This window comes from Leptinotarsa decemlineata, unplaced genomic scaffold, assembly GCF_025532065.1.
Source record: "Leptinotarsa decemlineata unplaced genomic scaffold, Ldec_3_MD MMD2_tig00026294_RagTag_RagTag, whole genome shotgun sequence".
NCBI classification, from domain to species: domain Eukaryota; kingdom Metazoa; phylum Arthropoda; class Insecta; order Coleoptera; family Chrysomelidae; genus Leptinotarsa; species Leptinotarsa decemlineata.
Genome location: NW_027412674.1, coordinates 8,565,740 through 8,585,385, shown reverse-complemented (window position 1 = coordinate 8,585,385; position 19,646 = coordinate 8,565,740). Strand labels below are relative to the sequence as shown.

The window sequence follows — 19,646 nt, the reverse complement described above, 5'->3', positions numbered from 1 at the left end:
CGAGGCTGAAAGGGAGATAGGTATACCCTACGTGACAATTTGTCGAATTCTTAATAAGCATAAATGGCATCCCTATAAGTTCTACAGTGTCCAACATTTGAAAGAGACTGATTTACCTCGTAGAGTGAATTCTTTGAATGGTTACTTGTCAAGACTCAAGAGAAAGAACATTTCCTTGACAATATCATATGGACAGATGAGGCCAAGTTCACAAAAAATGGAGTTTTCAATAGACACAACAGTCATTATTGGGCGCCAGAAAATCCCCATGTTGTCTGTTAAAGGGGTTTTCAAGAAAGAATTCAATGTATTTTGTGCCATAAAGAATGAGTCAATTTTTTATATCGAGTTTTATGATGATAATTTGAATGCATCAAAATATGAAGATTTACTGAGGAATGGAATTCAAATGATTTTAAATAATAGACCAGGAAGAGAACGTGTATGGTACCAAATGGATGGTGCTCCACCCCATAATTCTCATTCAGTCAGCGAAGCTTTAACCGAAATCTTCGAAGACAGATGGATTGGTAATAATGGACCTTTTCGTTGGCCTCCTAGAACACCAGAGGGCAATCCATTAGATTATTTCGTGTGGGGCTTCATTAAAAATATGGTTTACTCTACTCCAATAACAACAATGGAAGATATGAAATCGAGAGTTACAACTGCTTTCAATAGTTTGACTCCAGACTTGATCAGAAGCGCTACACATGACAATCTTCTGAAGAGATCACATGTTTGTTTAAGTAGGGGTGGAGATGTGTTTAAACAAATTCTGAAATACACTAACGATCAAATTAACTCATTAATTTATGGGTTTATTATTTTCAGTTCGTATTTCAGCGTTAATAAAACTATTGTTTGAAGAGAAGTATTTTAATAATTATCTTTCCATTGTATTATCTGTAACTAATTGAGAAACATTAAACGAAATCTGTTTTACAAAAATGAGTGATGAACAAGGAAATCATGTCAATTTCCGTTTGAAACAGTTTATCTCGAAAACGGTTCAAAATAGAAACAGTATTATCTGAACAAAGTTAATCTAAAATTGGGTGTAGAGCTCAAAAATGTTGAAATATACAGGGTTTTCCATTTGAAAAAATTGAGTTCCACTCATTTCTTCATGAGACCAAAGTATCTGCATTTTTTGAAGACCCTGTATGAGACAAATGAAAATATGACTCGATGTGAAGATCCTCATAGTATCACTCCGCTTTATTCCAAATTTGATCGATTTAGTGTAGGAGAGTTCAAAATTATCAGCATTTATAAAAGTTCATGTTTGGTAAAAAAAATATCGAAAATAATTTATATCTTCTAAACGGTAATATATAGGTATAGGAAAATAGTCTATGAATTTGTTGACAAAGTGATAATGAATCATAATATGATATTATATACGGGGTGTTCCATTTGAAAAATCAAAGTAGCCGCTACTTTATAGTAGAAGCGACAACGCCGCTTCGTCTAAAATATTTTAGGCGTGTAGGTCATATTGACTTATGCATATTGTGAAATTTTCAGGTTGATCCGTTGAATAGTTTGTCATCATGAAGATCCCTGTATACATATAGTTCAACTCAGCAATGAACAAACATTTTATTCAACAGTCAATGGAATGTATTATTCGAGTAAATTCAACAGGATTTTTCTTCTCAATCAATATAAGCTTCAAGTTATTTCATTACTCTTTATTATTCAGTTTTAAAAAAATTGAAGATCCAGGGCAGCCGACTTCCACTGAATACATTTTGTTACAGTATATTCTGATATTTCTGTTGTCATCTACTAGTTTCGTTGCTCGCTTGCTGTGCATTGGAATGCTTGTACAGTGGAATACCCTGTACGAATTTAATGCTAAAATCAAAGCATATGCACCTTGCGGCTAGTTCATCTAGATCTCGCACATCTGCCAATGCACCTTTTACTTGTTCCCTACCTGTTGGGCAGGTAAAAACTGCATTTTTGTTCGTTTATACGAGCGTGTTTTGGATCCAGCCCCGTCCTGTCATTCATTGCAAGCCACCTTCTCGAACCTCGAATCGAGTAACAACTGACGTCTGGTTCTGGTAGTAAACAAACCACAGTTCAGGTGGAGAGAGGTGTATGCAACCTTCAGTCCGCGATTTCTTGCTCGAAGCATTCGTGGGTTCATACGAGAGTCCGATAGTGCATTTATTGTTAGTGAATTGTTTATAAGTGGTGTCCAAAGCGATAACGGCTGAACTTTGATACGTAACAAGGCCTCCTTGGATTTGGATGGTTCTATTCCTGGCCGATTGCTATTATGACTTGGTATGTTTGTTTATTAAAGCAATTCTTACGATACCGATAATTTCTGAGACGATAACGTAATGTATTTGGCTATTAATAAGTTGGGTTCAGTTGCGATTTTGTTTGCCGGACGCACGGTTTCTCGCTCTTTTTTTTAGTTATTCGGGAATCATGACGTGTTTTACGTGTTGTTTTTATAGGAAAAGAAAAAGCGGCACTGATCAGGTGAACATAGTTCGATAAATTTCAAATTGAGCTGACATGAGCATCTATTCTTTTTTTATGAATTCAGTGTTTGGTTTGTGGTTACGTCAATAAGATTATATTTTCTAGTGATACATTCGAATCTATGCTGCAAAAGATCATCATGGCAAATGGTTTCGATAGCAGTGTTGGCAAATACTGTTTTACATTCGATTTGGAAAGTATTTAGTTAGGCTCTTCCTATCTTCAAATTTAAATATAACAAAGTGTGTGTGTGGGAGAGAGATATCATCTGAAGTTTTGATTCGCTTGAAAGATCTATTGGGTGCCATTATGTGTGGAATATAACACTTTTTAAATATCCGCCACGGGTTTTCTGGATGGAGCGAATTCGAAATGTCCAGTTTTCCATGACTCTGTTGCATTAATCAGGCTGAATTTGACCTATGGCAGTGGTTATGTTGGCTTCAAGGTCTGCTGTGGTTTGAAGCTCATTTGCATACACCTGCGACTTAAGAAAACCCCATAAGAAAGAGTCTAACTGGATCAAATCGCACGATTTCGGTGGCCAGTTCACATAACCTCCGCGTAAGATGAATATACCCCCAAATGGCTCGTGCAGAATATCCAATGTGGCATGAGCTATGCGACACGTAGCGCCGTCCTGTTGAAACGACATGTCGTTGCCGTCCAGATCATCCAATTCAGATCAAAAGAAGTTAGTAATCATCGACCTATAGTGCTTGGCGTTGACAGTGATGGCCTGGCTAACGTCTTTTGTAACGTTCAATTTCTTGTTTATTGTTATAATAGGGGAGCCCAAGCGGGAATTTCGGGATTTACAAAAGCGTGGCAGATTAATACAGGGGGATACCTTGTACCCGGTTAAGAACCTCCACCAAATATGAGCTCCATATATAAGGCCGCCTGTGAGGGATAAAGGATCAGATTAGTAAAAAAAAATTGGTCATCAGAAATTCTCGAGCGCATCAGATTAAGGTAGGGTAAGTTAATTACCTGCTAAAAAGTGTATATTCCAGTAATCTGACAATTTGAGAGTGACGTAAAGAAAGGGGAGGGCAGCAAAGTTGTAAAAAAATAACGTCATTTTGACATTCTCGAGCGTAGCCAATTTTTTTTTGAAAGAAATATTTCAAGGATAACGAAAATATAATCTGATGATTTCAGCAAGCCGAAACAACAAAAATTCGTCGATAAAGTTTAATACGTGCAGCTGTGTGATACTTAGATTTCCCTCTCCGAGTTACTATTCCTCTATTCTCTATTCACTTTTTCTCTATTCACTACTCTCTCACTCCGTCCCCACTCTGAATTCTGTTGCCATGACGCCATCACAGCTGATCACAGAGACTCTATGTTTTTTACCACTTTTATTTGTAACTAACAATACTGCAGTTTCGTCCTATAAGGACATTTTTAAACTTATACAATATATAAGTTTGAAAATGTCCTTATAGGACGAAACTGCAGGAACGTTAGTTACAAATAAAGGTGGTAAACATAAACATACAGACATAGAAAGTTTCATTTCTCTTTTCTTCATTAATTAATCAATTGATTATGAAAAAATAAATTTTTTTGAGCATTTTTTAAAAATTATTTTCTTATAAATACAAGTATTCTACCTAAAAAACAAACAGTTATTTATTTGCATTCTATTTTCTGAGCTTTTCAATTAATCAAGTCGAAAAAAAATGAAAAAATATTGAGACAGGACATCTAAAACATAAAATGAACCATATATGGCCGCGAGTTTGCGTCAGATCGAAATCGTTAGATTATTGAATGAGAGCTTTTTTTTGTTGCACTTAACGCCCACCCCCTTAGAAAATCTGACGCACTCACATCATGCAAACGATCAGATTAACATACCAACATTATTAAAAATACGTAGGACATTGATGCTATTAATATCTGACGCGCTCGAGTATGTCCATGCAACAGTATTTTTTTTACATATTTAAAAATTTATAGCCGCTTCCCCCACCGATGAAAGGGTATATATTATATAACATTTTCTTTTCTTATCATCTGAGCTTTGCAACATAATATGTCTCAATGACGCTCGAGTAAATCCCCATTTTACATCGTGGGCTCCCCTGCTATTAAGAACTCTAACCCGTTTCTTATTCAGTGTATGTAATCCTTGAGCGTTTCTGATTCTATTAATATATTTTACCTGGAACATAAGCAAGAAACAAGACCATTTTGATCAATAGTTGCATAGGGCTCAATACTTCTGTTGAATATTTCATATTCCTGGGATATACAGTATATTTCTTTAATGTCCCACCCCCTTTTATTTTTTGAACGGGTCAACTCAAAAAATTGAAATTTGAGATAGTTAAATTAATGCATGAATAATTTATGTTGAAGTGGAATTGACAGATGAAACTTTCAAGATGGCGACTGGGCGCCATCTGGGAAAACATTGAATGGATAGGGGGATCTCGTGACACATCTTTACGAAGCTCCTGAAAATTCTTCACAACTCAAAAATTTAATGTCAATATCTTCAACTACTACGAAATGGCGGAACGTTTAATAAGTGTCTGAGTACATTTTACTTCATAATATGAGGTAACTAGTTGTTGCCCGCGACTCCACCCGCGTAGAATTTGGTAGTTGTAGTACTAATTAGTAGTATGTTGCTGTATCGCTGCTGTTCCAATGTTTTGACATAATCAGAATCAACGAACTTAGGCGTGCGCAGCATTATAGAACAGTGCCATCTAGTCGCGAGTTACAGAAAAATTCATAGCCTAAAAACCTTCTCTATGAAAAATTACTTATACATGCCAAGTTTCATTACGATTGGTTGAGCGATGTAGAAGTTCATCACTTACCAACCAACCAACCAACAAACATCCATTTTTATATATTAGATAAGCTTGAGGTCAGTTCAAATGATGATCGAGAAAATTGCCTTGAACTTCTTGACATGTGAACAGCCTAAACGATATTTCACGCCGCACATTTTCGAACACAGTAACGTCAAATATTTACATATATTCATACAATATTTATACTACAAATATTTATTATTCTCTGCCGTATATCCAATATTGAAGCAGGTTCAGTTTCGTACACCTTTTGCTTCGAATAGCCCCATAAAAAAGTCCAAAGGTGTCAAATCTGGCGAGCGGGCTGGCAATTCCAACGACCGAGAAAAGTAGTATCCAAATAGTTTCTTATTTGTCTGGAGTAATGTGGTGGTGCTCCATCTTGTTGGAATACAATATCCATATCGAATTCATTAGGATTCGCTTCGACGATTTCAGTGATGAGAGAGTCAACAGTAGTTTTCAGCATAATCAAATACAGTTCCCCTGTTAAATTTTAATCAATAAATAGAGGTCCTACAATATGGTTTACCAATATTCCTGTCCAAACGTTAATTTTTTTTGGATATTGGGTCTTGTGTTTCCCGGAAAACGTGAGGGTTGGTGTCACTCCAATTACGGCAATTTTGTCTGTGAACATTGCCGTTAAAGAGAATGTACATTCGTCACTAAAACAAATATTGTGGAGATACGTAGAATGCTTTGCAATGGTTTCCGTCATGATTTCGCAGAATTCTGTTCTTCGGTCAGGGCAATCTTCAGTTAATTGGTGTACCATTTTAATTTTGTATGGATGATACCTATTCCTCTTCAAAAGTCTCCACACAGTAGAAGAAGACACGCTCACAAACATTCGCGACGGAATAAGTAGACTGTTCAGGATTTACTACCATCTCACCAATTATTTGCACTTGTTATTCTTCCGGAATGGACGGATGACCTGGGGGCTTTTTGTTATGTACACTACCGGTAGTTAGAATTGATCATTTTAGAGATTGTTGACGTGGTACCTTTCTACCAGTAAAACCGAAAACTAACTGAGAATATTCTAACTGAACAATAATTTTCATTGTCGTACTAACATTTTTTGACGTTTTTATAAACAATAAAAACTTAACAAACCTTATCGGGTTGTTGGAATAGCCATATAGCAGATAAAAAGGAATATTTCTAGAAATATCGATATTAATGTGTTTGTCTTCAGGAAATTATTGAATGTTCCGCCATTATGTAGTATTCTAGGGTTGTGAAGTATTCGTCAGGAGCTTCAAAATGATGTGTCACTAGATCCTCCTTTTCATTTAATTTTTTTTTCGCAAATGGCGTACAGTCGCCATCTTGAAAGTTTCATCTGTCAATTTCACTTCAAAATAAAGTATTCATGCATTAATTTCATTATTCCAAATTTCAATTTTTTGAGTTGACATGTTCAAAAAATAAAAAGGGGGGGGCATCAAAAGTTATGCACTATATACATTTGGAAAGATAATTGCGCAACAGCACCGGAAAAAAAAACTGAATATTAAACCAAAGAATTGATATTTGTCGAGAAGATATTGAATTATAAACGCAAATTTTATGAAACCACAATTCAAATTACTATTTCGTTACCGCGGTTTTCACGATAATATGCCGAGAGTTTCCGAATCGAAACTGATAACAAGTTGTTTTAAAAAAAAGAACCAAGAAGAAAGAACTCGTCAAAAGTAATTGGTGATGTTCAATTCATCTTGAGTTTAATTAGAAACAAGAAACCTCATTAAATCTAAGGTTTTTTTATGGAGATAAATTTATACGTGTGATAAGAGGTGTTTCTTATAAATGAATTGAGGAAAGATGTGTTTAGTGACGTTGGTTATATAGCAATTGAACTTGTTATATTGTATATTTCAGTTAGATGTAAATTTTTATAACTTTTCATTGACCTTACTAATTTCAATATTAAAATTAACTTTTTGAAAGAAATGTTAGAAGGCTTTGCCCTATTTGCTAATAAAAACTATAAGGATATTACTAATAAAGAAGATATCCCGACTCGAACTCACGACTCGCCCCATTCCAGGTGAGCTCCAGGCAGTCGTAAATTTAGGAAAACTTAATATTCTCCTGTAACTAGATTGAGAAGGTGGCTGCAAATAATTTCAAATGCTGAGGAAGAACTAGCTATATAACTAGCAATTATCATATGAAAATGTGTTTTTTTTGACCACCATATATTGCCGACTCTACCTCATTAATCGATTTACCTTTCTCGATTTTCTAATGTTTGAAGTAGTAAACAGAGAAAAGTTCAATTGCCAAACGACGGTAAATGTCGAACACAATTTTCCGTTGAGGTCATTATATTTTACGATGCAGTTGAGGAGATTTATGTTCGGAAAGGGGTCAAGAACCTTTGTGTGTTATCACGCCAAGAAAATTAAGAAATGATTTGCTGGAAATTCGAAAATACACTAAATGTGTATACCTACTTTGGTATCCTGATAGGCACGATAGCTGAAATGTTGCTGGAGAAATTTTAAAAAATTTTTTTTCGAACATGTACCTGTAATTGCAAAAAGTGAAAAATAAGTAGAGAATTGAAATAAACTTAGTTTTGTCGGTTGAAAGATTTCTTTTAAGATGCATACGATGTATAAGATGTAATATTTTGTCGAACTTTTTTAAATTTTCACACAATCTGAGAAATATGAAGAATTACACAATTGTACTAAAGAGTGAACTTGAACTGTTATAGCGGAGACGAAAAATTATTAATTCATATGCATTCAAGCCCGAGGCTTTGCCCGTGTAGAATTTGGTCTGTGACATTAAATTTCTTGACAGGCCTTTTTAAACAAATAGTTACACTACTTTTTATTAGCCCAAAACTTCAGGTTTCCAACTGACGAAATTCAATACAATCTTTGAACTCCTATTTTCCATCCCTTGTTGGTGAAAATTCCCGATTAACTTTCTTAGTGCTTATTTATGCTATACAAAGAACCTACCTGCATATTTCAAGAGTCTAGGTTCAGTAGCTTCGGCTGTACGTTAATATAAGAGCGGGAAACAACTAGTAATTTTCATTTTCTATCTATCTAATTATGTTACCTATAAAGAAATTCGCAAAACTATCACAACCGTCAACGACGTCTGCTCTCACGCGTCTGCCCGCGTTTTGGTCGCGTTCTCGGCGATGGCGCGTCATTGCTTAGACCGCCTCTCTACCCCCGCGCATCGTCCCCCGTGGTCTTACAGTAAACGCGACGCGTAATGGCTCACTGCGTTGCGTGAAGTTTATCTTATCGTGATAACTTTCAAACGATTCGTCCAAATTACCTAGTGTAAAAGACCTAAAAACCTAAACTACACCTAAAACTAAAGAAACATCAAGAAAATACAGTAAAACACACGTAATATACGAGGAGTCTTCAAATATTTGATTTTAAGACAGGACTAAAGTACTCTTATTTTGAAAAATCTCAAAAAAGTTGTTCAGCATCAAAAAATACATCTAGATTTGAAGTCATGGCCATCTAATAGAAGTTTAATTTTTTATACTTTTTTTAAAAATCAGGACTATGAAAAAAAAATTGCTGAAACGATAATTAGACGGCATCCTGTAAACGACGGTTTATTTTAAAAGCCACGGTAAAATAATTATCAATTTTTTGGTGCAAAGTTATTTTTATTTTTTGTTGACACTGAAAATTACTCAAAATTATACTGTATTGTACAAAAACTTAATATTCAATAATATCAAATCACAAAACATCAAAATGAAATAGGTATTTCCGAACAAACTCATTGGTTTTCTAAAGATTTTCTTGTCCAAAATAATTCTCCAAAATAATCTCTAGCAAATCAATGACTTTGTTCCAAAATAATTATTATTTTGAGTAATTTTCAGTTTTAACAAAAAATACTAATAACTTTGCACCAAAAACTATGAAAATTATTTTACTCTTAAAAACAGTTGACCTTGGTAAACACCATAGTTATGTAATTTGTAATATTGCAGGCTTTTAAAATAAACAGTCGTATACATAATGCTGTGTATTTATCGTTTTAGCAATTAAAAAAAAATGGTAAAAAAATCAAACTTTACTTAGATGGCCATGACTTCAAATCTAAATGTTTTTATTTTTAATGCTGAACAACTTCTCTTAATAACATTTCCCGAGATTTTTCGAAATAAGAGTACTTTACTTCTATCTCAAAATCAAATAATTGAAGGCTTCTCGTATATTACGTGTGTTTTACTGTATTATGTTGGTGCATGTTCAGTTTCAGGAGATGCACAAACTTTTATCAAGAATAACTTTTTGTCAAAAAACCCTCAATAAATAAGTTTCCCATATGGTGCATACTTTGGGGGTGACAAGTAAGATGTATTTATGTGAAGTTTCATCTAAGTCCGTTCAATCGTTTAAGCGTGACAGAGACACAAACATACATACATACATGCATACATTCATTCTTACAAATGTTCACACTTACATACGTATAAATGGAGACATTAAAACGGACAGAAATTTTTAAACAACCTAATAATTAGAGTCACTAAGTCAGAAATGAAAATACTGAATCAACTGTCAGTTGTATTTGTATTCATATAAGAAATTACATCTGACAGCTAAGTTTTTAGGGTTTATCAGTAATACGTTTTTCGTTTCTCATTGATACGCAGTGAATGCTGATTGATGTACAAAAAAATTTTCAATGCTGTTTTATAAGCATAAAATGAAATGGTTTTCACATGTTTCACCCGGGTTTATAAAAAAATAGTGAATCGTGACAGTCCAGGATTTTATTCGGATTCAGAAGACGCCAATAATATAATTTTACCAATATTAATTTCACTTGCCTCTCTAAACTAACAAGTCACATTCTTTTGATCGGAATGAGTAATAAGAGAAAAGAGACATTTCATTGATTAGGATTCTTCGTCAAGTATTGTACTGATAAATACGTGAATAATTCCACGCACCTCTTGTCAGTGTGAATTGAATATTGAGTAAAGTCGATGGGAAAGTTTTAACGTACAAAAACATTTGAGCTGTAAATTGAAGTTGCTATAATGCGGAAGAACTCTTTTCAGGGCGATACTTATTAGAAAAAAGGTATACCGCCAAAAATCGACTGCGCATCGTTCTTGGTTGATATTGAGAGGAGACAAGTCAAGTCAAAAATGTTTATTAGCTCTAAGATTAATAACAAAATATTGTGAGTGTGTTATGTGTGGGGCCCTGCTCTAGGCTTATGCCTCTTCAGGGTTAGTGGGTTGTATGTGTGGTGTCTTGTGGAATTGATTGATTGATTGATAGCACTTTATAGTCTAGTTCACATGTACTTTTTTTTGTAACATTTTTCAGCCCTATCCAAAAATTACGGCCAAGGTGTCATTCGATTCGTATTTTTGCCTAGAAAGTTTAAGGAATGGTCCGAAAACGCACCGATAAAAATTACAAAAGTTATAAACAATTAAGTGAAAAAAAATGGGGCTTTAGTTATTTCTTAATATCTCGGAAAATTTTCAAAATTTTGGAAATTTGAAAAAAAGATTTGAAAAGATCAATGAATTTGCGTACAAAAAGTCCCGACTCCCGAAACTGTATCTCGATTATTAATAATTTTTACAGAGCCCTGAAAATAGAGCCAAAAGCGGGTGGTATGGCTTCCGCGCGCCTTCCGTCACTCTGACATAAAAACAAAAAAAATTATCTAAACATATTAAATGTAAATATTAAGGAATGAAAAAATTAATGTAATGTTGGGATACATCAATAAACAATAATCCGCAGTCAAAAAATTTTTATCCCAATTTTAACGTTAATTATAAATTTGTTAATTACCTTTTTCGGAATAGAAAGTTAATATAAAAATCCCTATAATTATTAAACTAAAACTCTGGCATTTTTTTCCTTTGGTGAAGTTATCCTTAATAGGCAAAAAAATAGATTACCGTTGCCAAAATAAAAAAATTGTTATTTTCTATTGACAATTGAAAATTATAATTTTATAAAAAATACATTACGATTTTTTTTATTGTTTCAATGTCTCATGGCTAAAAATGGTTTCTTAAAAAAATTTCTTTGTTGCTAAAAAATGCGTTTGTTAATTAACAATCGTTGTTTGCAACTAAATATTAAAATTAAGGAACCGTTTTTTTTAATCATAAATTCAATTGTTATTTAAGGTTTTGAAAAAACTTTTTTTAATTCTTTTTTAATTGTTTATCTAAAAAAATTGTTATCAATTTTTTTCTTATATTTTTTTTAAATACTTTGTTCTATAATAAAAGTAACTATGTGTTTTTTTAATTGATTCTATTTTTAATAAAAGTTTTAATAGTATGATACCTTGATACATGTCTTCATTCGCTCCTTCGCTTTTATAATTATAATAACTTTCAAACTATTGCAGTTATGATAAATATGCTTCAAGTCTTTTTTGTTTATTATGAATTTATTAACAATTTAAGCCTTTTACTAAAGTTGTAGTCCTGTTATTTATTTAATTATTGATCGTTATTTTATTAAAAAAAAAGAAAGTATTTTCAACATAAACTTCGTGTCATGTAACAATAAATCATAAGGATTTTATTACTTGCACTTTTAGTTGTTGTAGGATCATTAACATTCACTTATTGTCATATTTGTATGGAGTTTAAGTATGATTGCGAAATCAAAGACTGCGATCAACTTATCAACTTTACCTCCAACAACAATCGCAACACATTTACACTTATTTAGGACGTATTACCAAGTTCAGTTAAATGCTATCGATAGTAATCGCGATGGAAATGAAGACGACCTTAATGATTATCAAGATTTTCCAGTAGGAGTTCAAGAATACTGTGAACCGATACTTGAAGAAGTCGAAGAGGAGGAGGTTCAAGGAACATCACGACAAGAAAATACAGAAGAAACCACAGATGATGAGCCACCGCCACTGAAACGATCTAAAAGATTACAAAAAAATTCATAAAAATTATAAAAAAACTTTTAACTGTACTAAACATGATTCAATAAATTTTAAAAATAACTTTCAGTATGTTTTTGATTTAGTAAATTCCCTGAAAACTTGAAATTTTTCTTTTTTTACTAAATAACGATCAATAATTAAATAAATAATAGGACTACAACTTTAGTAAAAGGCTTAAATTGTTAATAAATTCATAATGAACAAAAAAGACTTGAAGCATATTAATCATAACTGCAATAGTTTGAAAGTTATTATAATTATAAAGGCGAAGGAGCGAGTGAAAAAGACAAGTATCAAGGTATCACAATATTGAAAGTTTTATAAAAAATATAATAAATTGAAAAAAAACACATAGTTACTTCTATTATAGAACAAAGTATTGAAAAAAAAAATGTTTATAACAATTTTTTTTAAATAAACAATTAAAAAAAGAATTTAAAACAAAGTTTTTTTCAAAACCTTAAAGAACAATACAATTTATGATTAAAAAAAACGGTTCCTTAATTTTAATATTTAGTTGCAAAAAACGATTGTTAATTAACAAACGCATTTTTTAGCAACAAAGAATTTTTTTTAAGAAACCATTTTTTTTTCTAAAAATCATGATTTTTTCAATTAACATAATGCAAAAAAAAATTCTATTTGCTTATAAACAATGTATTTGTTTATAATAAATTTATTAACAATAGCTGTAAAAAATTTAAAAAATATATTATTAATTAGTTTTTAGCCATGAGACATTGAAACGATAAAAAAAAATTGTAATGTATTTTTTATAAAATTATAATTTTCAATTTTTAATAAATAAATAGAAAATAACAATTTTTTAATTTTGGCAACGGTAATCTATTTCTTTGCCTATTAAGGATAACTTCACCAAAGGAAAAAATGCTAGGGTTTTAGTTTAATAGTTTTAGGGATTTTTATATTAACTTTCAATTCAGAAAAAATTATTAATTAACAAATTTATAATTAACGTTAAAATTGGGATAAAAATTTTTTGACTGCAGATTATTGTTTATTAATGTATCCCAACATTACATGAATTTTTTCATTCCTCAATATTCCCATTTAATATGTTTAAATAATTTTTTTTGTTTTTATGTCAGAGTGAGGAAAGGCGCGCGGAAGCCAGACTACACGCTTTTGGCCCTATTTCCAGGGCTCTGTAAAAATTATAAATAATCGAGATTCAGTTTCGGTAGTCGGGACTTTTTTTAAGCAAATTCATTGATGGTTTCAAATCTTTTTTCAAATTTCCAAAATTTTGATAATTTTCCAAGATATTAAGAAAAAACTAATGCCTCATTTTTTTTCACTTAATTGTTTATAACTTTTGTAATTTTTATCGGCGCGTTTTCGGATCTTTCCTTAAATTTTCTAGGCAAAAATACGAATCGAATGACGCCTTGGTCGTAATTTTTGGACAGGGCTGAAAAATGTCACCAAAAAGAGCTAAATCGAGTACATGTGAACCATACTATTATTTCCAACAGGCATTCACCCAATTACAGGAAATGTACAAAGGTGAAAATATATGCAAAACAGTATAATTAGTTAAAAAAAAGATTGCTACAACTAAAAGAAAAATAAGTAGAAATATAAATATATCACAAGAAGCGAAAAGAAAAAGTGATCACAGTTAAAAGGTTCTAGTGAGAATGGATTTTAAAATAAAACTTTGAGAACTGTGATTAATATCGCACATATCACATATTGAATTATAGTTGTTACAAAGTATTGACACTGGTGCTTTCAAACTGTTATTTGTTCTGACAAGATCACAGTAAAATGTCGTTTGGTATCTGGAATTAAGGCGTGGGGTGCGGAAGTTGATCAATTGTAAAATAGGGGCACACAAGATCTTATTGTTTAGCAGTTTGTGAAGAAAGGAGATTGTGACAAAAAGTCGTAGTGTATTCAGAGATATTACATTAAATTGATTCAGAAGGATAGAATAGTCGGTTCCCCTCTGAGGATATGTTCCTGTGACCTTGAAAGACATATTTTAAAAATTGTTTTTGATCAGCATCAATATGATGTATGTGGCAATTGTAAATTGGATACCATATTAACACGCCGCATTCTAGTTGAGACCTCACATAGGCATTGAATAGTGTTATAATCGTATTAATATTCTTGAATTCTCTGGTACTCCTTATAATAAAGCCCAACATTCGATTCGCTGATGAAATAGCCTGGTCTATGTGGGAAGTGAAAGTGAATTTATAATCAAAAGTGATTCCAAGCTCTCTCATCTCATTTACTCGACTAACTGGAATGCTGTCAATAACATAAGAAAATTCTATTATATTAGTTTTTTCAGAAAATGATAAAATGTAACATTTCGATATGTGCAAACGTAAATGGTTCTTGGAACACTAGTCGAATACCAAATCGATTACATTTTGTAAAAAAAAATACTTTTGTATGGACATACTCGAGCGCGTCAGATATTGATAGCATCAATGTCCTACGTATTTTAAATAATGTTGGTATGTTAATCTGATCGTTTGCATGATGTGGGTGGTTGTACGTAAGGGTTAAAAGTGAAGTGAATAATCGAACGCGTCAGATTTTCTAAGGGGTGTTGAGTGCAACAAAAAAAGCTCCCATTCAATAATCTGACGATTTCGATCTGACGCAAACTCGCGGCCATTATTATAATGTGCAAAAAAAATCGCCATTTTGAAATATTCAAGCGCGTCAGATTGAGATATATATGGTGTATCTTTATGTTTTAGACGTGCTGTCTCATAATCTGACGATTATCTAGAGGGATTCGCTTAATCTGATAAAAACATTTTTTTTTATTCATTGAACTTAATTAATTGAAAATCTTAGGAAATAGCATGCAAATAAATAAGTGTATGTTTTTTTAAGTAGAATAATTTTTTTAAATGCTCAAAAAAATTTAATTTTTTATAGTCAATTGAATAATTAATGAAGAAAAGAGAAATGAAACTTTCTATGTTTTTTACCACTTTTATTTGTAACTAACGTTACTGCAGTTTCGTCCTATAAGGACATTTTCAAACTTATATATTGTATAATATAATACCTACCACGTAGTAACGGCTACATCTATCAATTAATTGAATAATTAATCATCATCTTCATCACGAACGAGTCTCTGTGATCAGCTGTGATGGCGTCATGGCAACAGGATTCAGAGTAGGGACGGAGTGAGAGAGTAATAGATAGAGAAAAAGTGAATAGAGAATAGAAACTCGGAGAAGGAAATATAGGTATTACACAGCTGCACGCATTAAACTTTATCGACGAATTTTTGTTATTTCGGCTTGCGGAAATCGCCAGATTATATATTTTTCGTTATCCTTGAATTATTTCCTTCAAAATACAAAAAAATTAGCTACGCTCGAGAATGTCGAAATGACGTTATTTTTTCACAACTTTGCTGCCCTCCCCTTTCTTTACATCACTCTGAAATTGTCAGATTACTGGAATATACACTTTTTAGCAGGTAATTAACTCACCCTACCTTAATCTGACGCGTTCGAGAATTTCTGGTGATCAATTTTTTTTTTACTTATCTGATCCTTTATCCCTCATAGGCGGCCTTATACCTATATGGGGGTCATATTTGGTGGAGGTAATCAACCGGGTACAAGGTATCCCCTGTTTATTAATCTGCCGCGCTTTAGTAAATCCCGAAATCCCCGCTTGGGCTCCACTATTATAACGGAACGAAAAATATTAGTATTATTGTGAAAAAAGCGTGCCATATTTTTTTCACAATAATACTAGTATTTTTCGTTCGTTATTGTTATATAAGCTTTTTTAAAAATAATTATTTTTAACTTCTCAGTTCGATATTCTTGCGTGTTTCTTAGTTTTTTAAACTTCATTTATTTTTACATACAAAGGTCCGCGCCTCGTCTCTGCCAGACGTCCGTTCTGTGTGAATTGGGCCTTATGCTTCAATATAGTGACGACGATAATTATACTTCAAAATATAAATTTTTAATGTGTATAATAACTGATCCAGTTAACTAATAAGACAGACGTATAATCTAGACATGCATAATGCAGTATCCTTGTGAGCAATATTTATATGAATAATATTACTGCGTGCGCTGGATAATTATTTATATAAATGTTGCACCGAGAAAAAATGATTAGGAAACGTGAACAGGTTTATTGTGGATGGGTGATGACCGCTATTTATAAAAACATTCGTATGTAGTTAGTTCATTATTGATTGGTGCAATAGTAAATAATGCAAAAGTTTCTTACTTGTTTTATAGTAGAAAATAATTTTGTAAATGGTTCAGTCATCTTAGTCGAATTTGGGTAAATTTCTCCAAATTTGAAATACCCAGCTATAAACTCTTATAAACTTGCATTTTGATATCCTAGAAATTGTCTCAAAAACTACATATGGTAGAATTACACAAAAATCACATTTTTTGCACATTTTTTGCAAACATCTCGTTCCTTATGAGTTTTTTGCTGTTTGTATTTGTTGTCAATATTATAGAGAATTGAGTTCTCTATAACTGTTGTTTCTAATGTTTTTATACGTTCAATCGTTTTCAAGTTAGAGGGCAGAGAGCGTGCGGTAGTCCCGGTCAAAAACACGCCATTTAAAGTTTATCAATTATTGATAAATAATACAAAATCATCCATAGTTTTTTATAAACTATCACATTGTATTCAATAATTTGTTTCTGCGGTTATAATTGAAGGATATATTGATTCACTTCTTATTTGAATTAGGCGTAAAAACCAAAATATGCTCTCACAAACTACACCCAAACGATTTGATCTCCACAAACTTTGTGGAGATCAAATCGTTTAGGTGTAGTTTGTGAAATTACTATGGATCTTCATCAAGTAACGGCCGAATCAATCAGAAAAAAAAGCAAAATATATCCTTTCAAAAGTTCTTCGTTAAAAAAAAAAACGCATTTTGTTTCTGCACGCATTAAGTGGCGGTGGATACCTCTCGCTTTTTTTGAAAGCGTTTGAGAAAATGTCGCATTTAGAGCAACATGCAGCAGCATCCGAACTTGAGAGGGTATAATGTTGTGAATCATACCCTGAAGAAAATAACGCCGGCCGTCACTGGTAGTCATAACCAATAGTGATGTAGCTAAGAGCGTGCGAATGTACGATGTTCGCTGCCGCTCTAGATGTAGCGAGAATAATGCTACAGATTTCTACGGAATTTCTGTGAAATTTTCTAGCGCATTCGATTATGGTATATGAACGCTAGCCGCGAGCATATCGACACAGTCAAGTGGAAGTTACAGTGCGGTACACGAAGCGATCTAATAAGGCGATAGACATTCGAATACTAATTGAAGTATCAGTTGATGTGTTTATTGTATTGAAAGTAAAATAAAGTTGAATTTGATTATTCAGCGTAGACAATTATTGGTCAACAAACGGGGAATAACGTAACAATAATATGTCCCGCATAGCGTTATTTGGTTTCAATTGTCTTACTGGAACTTTAATTTTCTGAAGAACTGTGGCAAAGTTATTCAAAAAAAATTATCATTTTCTGAAATTACAATTGTGTTGATACTCTAGATATTTTGAGAACTCTTACATATGACACCTACAATCTCCTACCAACTGCATTTTTTGAGGAATCAGTTTCTAATGACAATTGAGGCTACATATTATACTTGTTTAATACCGAAAAAGGTTTGAAAGTGATGATAACAAATATTTATTAATTTTAAACGCGATATCAATAAATTGAACTTTCATCCAACTTCTATGAATGAATTCAATTTAGCATATTGTACAAATCATATCTTAACTCAACTCTGATAGTATATTTTTATCCGATAAATGGTATTTAAAGGTTCAAGCTTATAAGGATTGCTAAAAATAATAATATTTTTAGTCTAATAATGTATTCAATGCAATCGAAATGAGCGCTATTCGAATCAGTGTTTTTTGCCAACGTAAATCAAGTCGATTAATTCCGTCAGCATGTAAGCTCCGGATTCGATGAACCCGACGAAGACCGTTTTTGCCTGGTTCCGATTGGCAAAGGTTCTACCGATGAGAATGTTATCGAAGTGGTTGAAAAGATGGTAGTCGTTTGGCGTGAGATCTGGAGAGTATGGTGGGTGATGCAGAACTTCGACGCTTAATTCATTGAATTTTCGGACGGTGATATGTGAAGCATGCGGACATGCGTTATCGTGAAGCAGAATCGGACCTTTTCTGTTGACCAGTACCGGCCGCTGCTGATGCAATTTTTGGTACATTTCGTCGATTTCCTCACAATAGAACTCTGCTGTGATAGTTTGTCCCGGTTGCAGAAAATTAAAGCGAATCACACTAATAGTCGCTGACCACCATGTAACCATGTTTTTTTTTGGTGGGTTTTCGCCTTTGGGAAGTGCCTAAGTGGCTCTGTTGTATAGAATCAACTTTTCATCACAAGTGACGATGCCACCAAAAAAAAAAAGATTCGTTTTGGTTGCGCAAAAGTAAAGAAGAACATACTTCGAAACGTGAAAATTTCTGTTGATTGTTCAAATCTTATGGCACCCACTTTTCGAGCTTTCTGACCTTTCCAATACGTTTTGAACCATCAAAAACCATTATTAACACTATTATTGCCAAATGCCAGGTTAGTTTTCCGGGCTGTTTCGGCTACAAAAACAGCTACGAAAACACATGACATTAAAACGGACAACATTTTTGAAACAACTATTTAAAAGTTGAAAATCATTATACTCATATCAATTTTTCAAAATTTTTCAAAATATATATATATATATATATATATATATATATATATATATATATATATATATATATATATATATATGATGAGCTGTTTTCTCGGGTTTCGCTCCGTGTTCTGTGTATTTTCTCCCCATAAGGATTATTTTCACAACGTTTCGGCAAAGTCTCATTTGCCATCTTCTGGTGATGTCTGGTTTTTTCAACTAGACTGATTACTTCGAACTCTGTGTCTCAATTTATAGGGATGGATGTTTCCCTTTACCTGCGTTGCTGCCACTACCTGTGTTTGTTCGACTACCTGTTTTGGTCTTATTACCTGAGCTGCCTCTCCTGTCTCTGTTATTGTACCTGTATTGTCATGTACCGAGTTTTGCCTCTGAAGTTGAGCGGTCTGATTGCTTGTGCGAAGTGATAAAACGGATCTCCATGTTGATGGTAATCTTTGCGCATCATCCCTCTTGTTCATATTATTAGGTCGTTTTTCAATTTCGATTGCCTCTCTGATTGTTCGTGAGTAAAAGTTTTCGTTGCTTGCTAGCATTTTTGTGTTGTCGAAATTGATGTTATGTCCTGTTTGAAGTACGTGTTGGA

General features: G+C 32.9%; 1 protein-coding gene across 3 annotated transcripts in view; it reads left to right on the top strand.

The window, feature by feature from the left end:
• The window catches only part of LOC111514603 (protein FAM107B), a 198,915-nt gene that overhangs the window by 24,989 nt on the left and 154,280 nt on the right, over positions 1 to 19,646 (top strand). The window contains exon 1 of one of the 3 annotated variants that reach the window (XM_074180291.1): positions 2,090 to 2,301. The exons of 1 other annotated variant lie outside the window; for it this stretch is intronic. In XM_074180291.1, the coding sequence (XP_074036392.1) occupies positions 2,266 to 2,301 (36 nt within the window). In that variant the 5' untranslated portion in view covers positions 2,090 to 2,265. Of the gene's footprint in view, positions 1 to 2,089; positions 2,302 to 2,363; positions 2,506 to 19,646 lie in introns of those variants that run through there. One more of the 3 variants, XM_074180289.1, reaches the window with a different exon arrangement.